The 11251-nt window shown below is 42.2% G+C and overlaps 2 protein-coding genes across 5 annotated transcripts; one reads left to right on the top strand and one right to left on the bottom strand.

The window, feature by feature from the left end:
* The first annotated feature begins 421 nt into the window (after nt 1-421).
* On the top strand, nt 422-5761 carry rbm22 (RNA binding motif protein 22). Its single transcript, XM_039813963.1, has 11 exons — nt 422-553; nt 1875-1928; nt 2031-2060; nt 2185-2317; nt 2452-2552; nt 2922-3094; nt 3352-3552; nt 3711-3875; nt 4345-4433; nt 4647-4775; nt 5029-5761. Exons 1-11 carry the CDS (start codon nt 500-502, stop codon nt 5181-5183), a joined length of 1284 nt encoding a protein of 427 aa, XP_039669897.1. The 5' UTR covers nt 422-499; the 3' UTR covers nt 5184-5761.
* Nucleotides 5762-5878: 117 nt separating this feature from the next.
* Nucleotides 5879-10337, bottom strand: LOC120567130 (myozenin-2-like). 4 transcript variants are annotated; one of them, XM_039813967.1, is made up of 6 exons: nt 10189-10337; nt 9720-9829; nt 8551-8717; nt 8245-8398; nt 7492-7675; nt 5879-6714 (listed from the first exon to the last, which is right to left on the bottom strand). In XM_039813967.1, the coding sequence occupies exons 1-6, from the start codon at nt 10299-10301 to the stop codon at nt 6531-6533; spliced, it is 912 nt and encodes a 303-aa protein (XP_039669901.1). In that variant the 5' UTR covers nt 10302-10337; the 3' UTR covers nt 5879-6530. The 4 variants fall into 4 exon arrangements, with proteins under 4 accessions (XP_039669901.1, XP_039669898.1, XP_039669900.1 ...); XM_039813965.1 differs by having other exon boundaries at nt 6531-6714; nt 9720-9819; nt 10160-10297; XM_039813964.1 differs by lacking the exon at nt 9720-9829 and having other exon boundaries at nt 10160-10337.
* Between the last annotated feature and the right edge of the window lie 914 nt (nt 10338-11251).

Here is an 11251-nt window from a genome sequence, read left to right as displayed (position 1 = left end):
AAGCTTGAATAGGCCTAGGCTACTTTGTTATGGGTTGTTTATTAAAGAACATTGCACCACATTTTATAAAGTGATCACAACATAACTAGAAACTATTACTGTCAGCTAAATTTGATGGAGTTAAAAATATACCTCTAAAATGTAATGGAGTAACAGTGTAAAGTAGCATAAAGTGAGTAGCTTTAAACTGTATTCTGAATTATGAGAGTTAGGTTTACTACAGCAAAAATGATAATCCATACAGTTATACAAAGACACACCTTTATACCCAAAACTCTGCCAGAGTCACTTGTGGTGCAAAGCCAGTATTTAGACTTTCCCAATATTTATACTTGCTTCTTATATTTTCTTATTTTTCTAATTTGGATATGCCTGGTAGTTTATTGAAATAGGGCGACACCCTAAGGTGAAACGTGGCTCTCTGGCGCGGTGCATTGTGGTCTGACACCTCTTGTGTCGTCGTTGTTTTTTTTGGCCCGTTTGGCTCGCACTCTCCAAAATGGCGACATCCCTAGGATCCAACACCTACAATAGACAGAACTGGGAAGACGCGGTACGTTTAGTTGGCACTATGTTTTACAGGGCAGGGAGTAGGATTAAAACACAGGCATTAACCGTTAAAATCAGGAAACTCACATGTCCACAAAATCGATTAGCGTGGCACAAATCTGTCCGGTTTGCTTGTTAGCTAGCTAGTTAGCCTGCCGTTAGCTAACGCTAGCTAGTAGAAGCGTGGCTGATGCTGTTAACCTATCTATGTTTGCTACAGTGTTACGTGAATTCATAGAACAACCGCATTTAATCTGGACTCAATAGAGCTACAGAAGATGTGCGATAACCTCCGAGATTTGGCTCAAAATAAGCATTCGATAACCGAGTGCTTGTTTTGCGTTAAAGTTAGTTATCTGAGCTAATGGAGGCTAGCACTAGCAGGCTAACAATAAAACAAAGTTGCGTGAAGTAACATTAACGCTTCCATTTCCACTCATAGCCGGGTTATGCAGAATCGAGACAATCCGGCACATAACCGTGTCATTGTATGTTGTTTTGGATTAGCGAACGTTGTTTCTGCGCTAATTTAAACTCGTAAAGTCGGAGCTATAACGTTAGCCTAGCATGCGCTCACAGGAAAGGACCAAATCGGCTTGCCTGACAGGTCAATCTCAACTTTATATTACGACTCATGGAACACATCAGAAGACATGTGTTGTGTGTTTCTATACAGCTCCGAGTTATAAACAAAATCATTAATGTTTTATTGTAACGTTAACCATACTAGTTGCTGGTCCTTATAGCTAGTGGAAAATGAACTGATGTAGCTAACCTTGCATTTGAGCTACCGTAAATTGAAGTTGTCATATCTACCAATATTAAGCATTCATGTACTATTTGTGCATCAAGCAACTGTATTTTTGATCCTCTTAAAAGGTTCGCCACCCTACTATATAAGGCAATAAATCGGTTTCCTCTCTTGAACCATGACACAACAGGGCCTTTGGCCAATTTTGGGTTTTATTAAGACCAGAAGAATATAAACTTTGCAACTCTAGACTGTGTTGTTGACGCTTGAGCTACAAGAGCTGCTTATAATTAGGTGTTCCGCAGATACTGTCAGTGGGATGGATTAAGGCAAGTCATTTTCAGCAGCTAGCACTTAGATTGAAACAGCATCCTTCAACAGATGTCAAAGTAGGAGTAAGTCTAATTGCTCTGTTCACAAATGTAACCTTGCCAAGGTGCACACAGCAGAAAGTGATACATAGTGTTAATGCTTCATATAAGTTGCATCAGGGGACTCTTTTGGCTCAATGACTGATGTGGTGCTTCATGCTTGTTTTTACTAAATGAACATCCGTTTTCCTTTTGTCTTTCAGGATTTTCCAATTCTGTGTCAGACATGTTTAGGAGAAAACCCTTACATCCGTATGGTGAGTTTGTATTACTGTGTATCATGATTTAGAGGTAATTTTCTTGTAGTGTTGGTACCAATTGGTGTGCAGGTTAAAATGTGTTAATGCTTTGTTTTACAGACCAAGGAGAAGTATGGGAAAGAATGCAAGGTATGTTTTGCATTGATATTTTAAATCTTGCTTATGCAGCGTTCAACACAGTTTAGCTTAAACTTGTAACACTACGCTCCATGTTAGAATATTTATATATCAATTTTAATTTTTTGCCCATCAGATTTGTGCTCGACCATTTACCGTGTTCCGATGGTGTCCAGGGACACGAATGCGTTTCAAGAAGACGGAAGTCTGTCAGACCTGCAGTAAAATGAAGAATGTTTGTCAGACATGTCTGCTGGACCTGGAGTATGGTGAGTCTCTGCATCTTGTAATTTGTAATTGGAATTTAGCCTGTGTTCATTACTTGTTTGTTTATTACGACTTGATGAAGCTAATACATTAGCTATGTGAGTTTGATCCTCTTACCACACCTTGTGTTTTACAGGTTTGCCTATCCAGGTCAGAGACACTGGGCTGTCAGTTAAAGATGAGGTTCCTAAGTCAGATGTGAACAAAGAGTACTACACACAGAACATGGAGAGAGAGGTATAATAGCTTTGTGATGCAGACAAAAACATGTGTTCTGTTTATTGTGATTTTCATACAGCTACAATAGCTAAAACTAGCTTGAAGGTCCTGGGCACTTTTCTTTGTCCAGTCCTTAAATAATAAGTATCTCCCAAGTCCCAGTTTTATTTTAAATTTTGCCTACACAATAGGAAACGTTTGGACAAAGTTTAGCTTGTCTTCAGTTTCAAAATAAAGAAAACACTGGAAGTAAGTGTGGATTAGAACCATTACTAGCATTTTAGAGGTTTGGTTCACCTTTAAGATTTCACTAAAGTAGGGTACAAATGATAACTTTAAGTAGTTAGTTGCTCTAAGATTTTTTTGTCATTGATTCCTCATGCATAGATAGCCAATTCTGATGGCACACGGCCGGTGGGGCAGCTAGGTAAAGCTCCCAGCTCTAGTGATATGTTGCTGAAACTTGCCCGGACCACTCCATACTACAAGAGGAACCGGCCACACATCTGCTCCTTCTGGGTGAAGGGAGAGTGTAAGAGAGGGGAGGAGTGTCCCTACAGGTGAGTAACCTTCATTGAATGGGCTACAGATGCGGTTCTTTGGTGCTGTGGGGTCAGCAGCGTGTGCTGATTATTTTTTTTTTTCATCTTGATATATTTGTATGTATGAGTTTTACATTGCTTTTTTGAGTATTTGTTATCATAAGCAAAATAGAACTTGGTGTGTTCTTATAGTTCAATTTGACTGTAATTTGTTACAGTTGTTGTTGTTGCTGCATTGTCAGCATTTTCTCATTCTGGTTGTCTATTTTACACAGGCACGAGAAGCCCACAGATCCTGATGACCCTCTGGCTGATCAGAACATAAAGGACCGTTACTATGGCATCAATGACCCAGTGGCTGACAAGCTGCTAAAACGTGCCTCAACTATGCCCCGACTGGACCCACCAGACGACAAGTCCATCACCACCCTGTACATAGGGGGTTTGGGAGATACTGTCACTGATGGAGATCTCAAGTAAGGATTTCTATATCCTAGCAACTACACAACTTTCTGTGGCCATTGAGTTTTGCAAATATCGTTTTGATTGTCATAAAAGGACTGTTGTTACAATTTTAAACCTTCCAACTTCCAGTGGTTTGGGTCTATTGGACATGTATCTGTTTTTATTGCAGGAGTCACTTTTACCAGTTTGGTGAGATTCGCACCATTACCATAGTCCAGAGGCAGCAGTGTGCCTTCATCCAGTTTGCCACTCGGCAGGCAGCTGAAATGGCTGCTGAGAAGTCCTTCAACAAACTCATCATTAATGGCCGGAGGCTCACTGTCAAGTGGGGAAGGTAAGAAGCTATATCATGAAGGTAAAAGTTAAGCATTAGGGTGTCCATCACCAACCCAGACCGTACTCACGCAGTCATGCATTCAGTGGATGGACCCCCAAAAAAGACTCCTCATAGCATCTGATTTCTTAGCTTTCGTACAGCCCCACTAAGCGGAGCCACATGGGAGGAGATCTGAAGATTTATAGTGATAATTTGCTTATTAAATGCCAGGTGGTGTGTGTGAAAGTAACATCCTGGAGTATTGTTACGATCCTAGTCACAATTGAGAGTAAATTACTGATTGCAGTGCCTTTTTAAAATAACAACAGACACAGTAAGAGCTTTACCATGGCAAAGAGTTTGTGCAGGGCGTGTCACTTGGAACTTTTCTATTCTGGACAGAATGCTGCTGCTACACACCATTCAGTAGTGTTAAACAAAGTGAGTGATGTGATTAATATATAACTTGTATGGTTTGTCTTTGTAGGTCACAGGCAGCCAGAGGGAAGGAGGGCATCAAAGATGGCATCAGTGAGATGGGCACCAGACTTGATCCTGTCCCTGGACTTCCTGGAGGTGAGTCTGCAAACACGGGGATGGTTGGAATTTGTGTGTGTACGCATAGTGACATAGTCATGTGACTGTAATTTTAAAGTAGTCTCTAATGTCTACATTGTATCATTACTTGTTGATTCCTTCTCTTACTAGACTGTTTTGGGATTGATAGGGAAAATAAAATGGCTGAAATGTATTTGTCATCTTGTTTCTTTAATTTTACTCTTTGTCTAGCTCTTCCTCCACCACCAGCTTTAGATGAAGAAGCACCTGCAAACTACTTTAACCTGGACCCTAGCACCTCTCCTGCCGTCATGAACATTGCTCTGCCCCCACCTCCAGGCATCAACCCGCCTCCTCCAGGTAAAATCATCACCATGATCTGATAGATGCAGCTTATATCCCATACATAGTAACACATGTCAAATATAAAAGTTATTGTATACTACTATTAACTTTGGTAATCCTGATCTGTGATTTTAGGTTCACACAATACATTTTTGCAAAGCTGCTGAGAAGAATGTATTCATCGCGCAGCATGGTGTAAATGATTTAAACACAATGCGAAAGGGTAGAGACCTAATGGTGTTCTTTTTCTTTTCATCTGCTCAATCAGGTTTCGGCCCTCCAATGTTTCACCCCATGGGTCACATGGCTCCCCCTATGCCCCCTCCGATGAGCATGAGACCTCCAGGTCAAATCCACTACCCCTCCCAGGATCCTCAGCGCATGGGTGCCCACGCCGCACATGGCTCACGTCATGGTGATTAGCTGCTAGATTGAAGTCATACTGCGATTAGGTGTCATTCTTTTCCTTAGGTCAAACCTGGTCAGGTGCATTTACTTCAGATGCTGTCAGTGGGCCTGAAAGCTGCAGACTACTTCTGGGAGAAAGCAGTTATGTCTTACAGGATAAACATCTGATTTATTATGCCACCTGCAGTGAGTGAACTAAAGGAGCACCGTCTGTGTCTGGAGAGACCACAACCAGGAGAGTACAAGATGACTTTGTCGCTACTTGCAGTTAAAAAAAGTACCAGAACGGCATCAGCAGACTTCAGACATGAGAGTACTGGCCAATATTATCGGGGCCATATGGTTTTTACAGGCTCTTGCGGTTGGAGCCATTGTACATATAAAAATGTGTACCGTCAGTTAAACTTGAATTTGTCACATCGTGCAACATGGGGTAGAATTCTGAGGAGCATTTTTAAACATGTTAATTTTGAATCATTTTTTTTTTTATTTGACACAATCTTAATATTCCACAGCATAATGACTTTGTTTATTGTAAGGCTTTCTTTGAATGTTATTTTCACTTGTCATTAAATTGACCCAATTTTGTCATTGATCGTTTCAGAGTGCATATTATTCATTAATACTGCTATTTTAACTATTTTTAAGGGCGGAGTTATTTCCTACTAATTACCTTGCACACTATTAGGGGACAAAGGGAGGGGCTGCGAGTGGGAAAAGAATAGTGTCAGGTGTTGATTAGCCCCTTTCACACTGCACTTAGCCTGAGGCTAAGAAAGTGTTCACACTGGCACAATCCTGGCATTTTCCAAATGGGCCAATCCCGACATGAGTCTAGGGTTTGATCGCCCAAAGTTTGGGGGGGGGTTATCCACCGAGAAATCACTAAACTTGATGCTAAAAGTTGGGGTGTGAAACAGGGTTAATGGAATTTCTTTACTAACTGCAAGCAGCATCATCATTCTCATATGCTAATATTAGTTTTGTGTTTCAGCTGACACTTAATCCAGGGCTCTTAGAAGTGCAGTGTGAATCATATAGCCCTGTGCTTAGGTTTACCCGGGCCTAAGAGAATGCAGTGAGAAAAGCCCTATTGGTGGGATCAGACACTGCTAGGGATAACTGAACTGTTCAGCCTGTGGCAGCGTTGTCTGGGACTCTACTGTGGTGATGAAGTGATTCCAGCAGCCTCTGTTTACCTCATCTGGTCAAACCACTCAGCAGTAGCAAATAACTTTATATATCATGCAGTGATTTTTTTTTTCTCCTGCAGTGCCCACTGATTAACAGAGGGATTATCTTTTTAGGAAGGGAGCAGCAAGCATAGGTCAGTGCTTCAGTCTTTAGCTGGTCAGCTGCTTTTCATAGTTCATTAGATTCAGGGCAGAAATCGCATCCCCATCCCTTGGGCGCCCTGTTGAAGTTGGGCCGTCGACACATGCGTTCCAGAGCGATGCCAGGCAGGTTCTGCGAGTCCACTGCCTCAAAGCCAATCACTGGGATCACCCTCCTGCTGGCCATAGCTCCCCCGAATGGCAGAGCAGATCTGAGAGACAAAGAGAAGAGTTGTTACTAAGCAGGCTGAATGCATTGTGTTTCATAGTCCCAGCAGAACATGACCCGATGTATCGTATGGCTCAGGCTCCATCCCATAAGGCGGGAGGGGCTTTTAAATGATACACGATACCCGGTCTGGTTATATCTCTGATTTTGATTGGTCCTGTTAACAGGAGAAAACCACCCTGGGTTCAGGATGACTTAAACGGGGTGTGTTCGAGTTCAGATTTAATTAAGGCTTCACAATTTCATAATAATCTTAAAGGTGTAAACAGATCCCTCCACAGGGGGTACAGTTCCAGACTGGCTGGCAGAAACTAAGGGATTGACAGCCTTAATTGAGTAAAGTCTGAGTTTGTCTTTCATATATTCTTCATCTGCCCAAGCTTAACCTTTGGACTGCCTTGCTTGTGTGATGCAATTCCTTGTGTGCCATGAGAAAGGTGATTCCCTTCCATGCGTAATTTGTCTTGTGAGCATTTAAAGCTGGCAGCACCCCAGTGGATCATCTTTCAAGAGCCAGCCGAGTTCAAAATAGCCATCGTGCAGCCACACTCCAAGGATGTGCAAGCCAGAGATTAATTTTGAAACTGTGGAAACATGGAGTGGAGCCGAGGGAAGTGATGATAGTGATGGATAGCATGGTTAGGTCATCTGTGGGTCTATTTGAAGATGGGTGGGTCTCAGCACCTGTGCTTCCAACTTGAATAGGATTTAACCTGATTCATTTGGGTGAACAGCAGCAGATGTGGAAAGGCAGATTTACCTGTTGAAGCACCTGTAGTTGGAAGGCTGTAGTCTTTGTGGGAGCTGGGGCAGCTGGGTGTTGAGGGCGTTCAGGAGCTCTGTGTTGTCTCCCAGAGCTTGGCTCCATGGGGAGCTGTAGGATTTGGGGATTATTGTTGTGTTGAACTTCTCATGAGGAATTTCCTTCAGAGGGCCAGAATATCCTGACAGAAAGAAGTCGAATAAAAGTGACTTACAACTAAAGTGAAAGCGTTCAATGTATCTTTTAATTTTTTAGTAATTTCATCTTTTAAATTCGGTGTTAGCAAATTAAACTTGCCTGGACCACTTTTTTCAGAAAAATTGAAACTAATTAGAAAACCCATTAGATAACTTAAAAAAAGCAAGCCCCAGCAAAGCAGCACAAACGGATCTAATATTTATATAAATCTATTTGATGCCACTCCTGTCAACAATAGGAACTACAGTAATTAGATCTCAGTGTGAATCCCCAATAATAAACCAAATTTAGCTCACTGTTAGTCAGATTGTAAGCAGTACCTTCTTTCATGACAAATGCACAACAGCACTCAGCAAAGACGCACATAACCGCTTTCTGCAAACTGCCAACTCTCCTGTTACTGATAATAAGAAAACTCATTTATTTGCTTAATACATTTCCATACGAAAAGTGAACCCTGTCAAAGTGAGATACAGTGCCCGTGCATTTGGCGTTGCGATGAGCTAGCTTGTGGCAGCCTGCGGCTCTTCGTCACCATGTATTATGATTTACCTGGAGCGAGGACATCAGGACTGCCCTTCTTTGCTACAGTCTTCTGAAGGTTCATGACCAGGCTATGCTTACCAGGGATGGAGAAAGCCTGGTTCTCTTTTCCTCCCTGTGGCTCTGGGATGGTCTGTGGGGGAGGAACGGCCTCTGAATAGACCTGGGAAATGGACAGAGTTACAATTGTATTTGCCGCATACCAACATTTTCAACAAGGATTCGAAAAAAGAATCAGGTACATCATTCTGTAGGTTACAGCATGGTCAGTGGATAGGAGGCCTGTGTTTTATGTGCCATCACTCAGTTCCTTACATTGTTGTTGGTGCTATAAGCACCATTGGCAGCGTTCTCCAGTGTGAACCTCTCGACCCTCTTCTGTCTCTCCTGAAACATGCGAGAGCCTCGATTAGATGGAAGGTTGAGCTCCTCCATCATCACGTCCTTTGGAACGCTTATCTTCTTCCCAAGGTTCAGACCCTCTGTCACAACATGACGGACAAATGGAGGTGCTTTAATAAGTCGTTACATTTAATATCCTTATGCATTTTCAAAATAGCAGTATCAGAGAAGAGCAATCTATTTGCCGCAGGTTCTTATCCTGTGTGGCAAAGCATCGGGTGACGAGGTGGCTCCAACCCTGTGTAAATACATCATGCCATTTAGTTGTTAGTAATGATAGCAGCTACTTCCAGATATTTGGAAAGAGAAGGAAAGTAGCTCAGACTTATAAGGACCTTTGGCAAATCATAATGTCTGCTATGATCTTGTTTCTGTCGACGAATAACAGCTGAGGGGCACTGATACAAAAAAGCCAAACCGTGTGCAGCATCACTAAGTTGGTATCTGCACAGCTCTTCTCGTTTCATGTCATGGCACAGTGTAGGGTCTGAAATTCCCTGGAGATGATGTGAAGGGGTGTGTAATGTTTGTTGTTGTCCAGGGTTGCATGGGGTAACTGGGCATATAAATAGGGTCTTTGGATGAATACTCATGTAAGAGCGGATGGCCCTCTTTCTCACACATGAGAAGTGTGAGCAGAAGTCCGGGCATGTGTCACCCCTGAGGAGCTGCCTTTAATCAACCTGCGTAAAATGTAGTGGTGGGAGTCACATTTTGCTGAGTTTAGGGGACTTGATGGCAGAAAGCGATAGAAAACACACAGTGCAACTGGGATGGTCCCTGCTGGAATGTTTGGGGAATTTCAACAACACACTGGCACGCTTGGGATTTTGGTGTACTGAACCACATCGCATGTGTCCCCACGCTGTGGGCTAACACTTTGATGTTTGGCTCAGTTACATCTGACAGGCTTGTGACCACAAACTCTGGCAGTTTAAATACGGGCGTAAAATCACACAAGAGCATACCAATTTGTTGAAGATTGTTAACCAGTGTGTAAACTAGTACGTGCATTAGCTGACTAATTACTTAAAAAGGAACTGACATAGACTGTAATCTTACATCGAATCAATGCATCTTACCCAATCCACACTTAACTCCTCTGGCCTCCTTACAGAGAGCCTTGGCCTGCAACATCCTCTGCTTTGTCACGTCATCCAGGCCTGACTGCATCATCATCTCCTTTTGATGGACACATGTTGCCATGTGAATTGTTATTATTATTATTATTATTATTATTAATAAAGATTTTTCCAAATTGCAGTTTGTTTTATGATACTTCTATACTACTACTACTTCTATAGTACTTTTATCATTTTTCATTATTTCCCACTGCGAATCTGTTTTTACTATGACTTATTAATTAAGTAACAAAAAACTCAAAAAAGTGTCAAATTGCAGCCAAACCACAGTGCATCTTTTACATTCTAAAGCTGTCATTCCGGCATCATAGAAATATATAATTGTATAAGTTTACAGTTAATTTAAGGACCTGGTAGCTTCCACACTTCACACTCCTTACCTGTGTCTCCTGCCTGTATGTATGTCGGGTGTTGGAGCTGGTCTGGATAGTCGAGTTCTTTATCTTGTACTGGAGCTGGGGTGCTTCCACGCTCCACTCTGACTCTCCTCAGCAGAGAAGGAACAGCCTGTATAAAAGTCATCCCAGGATGCCTCGGGTGCTTACCTCACTGGGTTATTTTAGCCGAGCGATAAGAGAGGATGAGGATGGATGGAGGGAGTGTTAAAGGAGGGGTATAAAAGGGCGATTAGGGGAAGGGGCAAGTATAAAGATTTACATCCTGACCTCGAGCCTCTTTGATAATAAAAATCTGATCCCCTCAGTGTGTGTGTATGTGTGTGTGTGTGCGTGGGCGTGTGTGTGATAACAGCTGCTGTCCAGACAGTGACACTGAGCTCTCACAGAGGCCAAGCATCCAGCCTCTTCACCTTAAACATAGACACACAAAAACACTATTTCTATTTCTCTCTTCTGTAAAGTACTTCCGCCTTACTTACTGCCACATATATCTAGTTGCTTACAAACACCCCCCCCCATGTGTTTCCCGGAAGCTGTTCTAAACTTGATAAGGTCACTGCGATCAGGGGTTGTGATTCAGTTTGGGGTCAAAGGTTAAACTCCATGGTGTGAGATCTTTGACATCCTTTTCTTTCACGCTGCTGTGCATTTTGGGATTTCTACATACCAGCAGTGTAAAAGATAGTAATGAGTAACACGTTTTGGTATTTTGTTTTTATTTATTCCTGCTGAGAAACTCCAGTTGTGAATTCTGTATAAACTCACATTGTGTGTTACACTAGTGATGTGATGCCTAGTGATGCCCTTTAACTTTATATTTGGTTGGCCTTTTTTAACTCAAGTTAGTCTTTATCGAGCATCTTTTTTTTCTTCTCCCCCACAAATTGATTCATTGAGCTCAGCAGGAGCCTGGAGGAAAAAAAACATTTTCCTTATCCCTGTTGAGATTGGATATCGATTTCGTACCTGCCTGCTCCACAACACCACTATCCCCCCCAGTAGGAAGCCTCCCGACCTATGATAGAAAGTACGGAGTCATCCTGAGTCACAGAAAATCATCTGCAGACACACAAT

Source organism: Perca fluviatilis, chromosome 10, assembly GCF_010015445.1.
Source record: "Perca fluviatilis chromosome 10, GENO_Pfluv_1.0, whole genome shotgun sequence".
NCBI lineage: Eukaryota > Metazoa > Chordata > Actinopteri > Perciformes > Percidae > Perca > Perca fluviatilis.
This window is presented reverse-complemented; position numbering and strand designations above follow the sequence as displayed.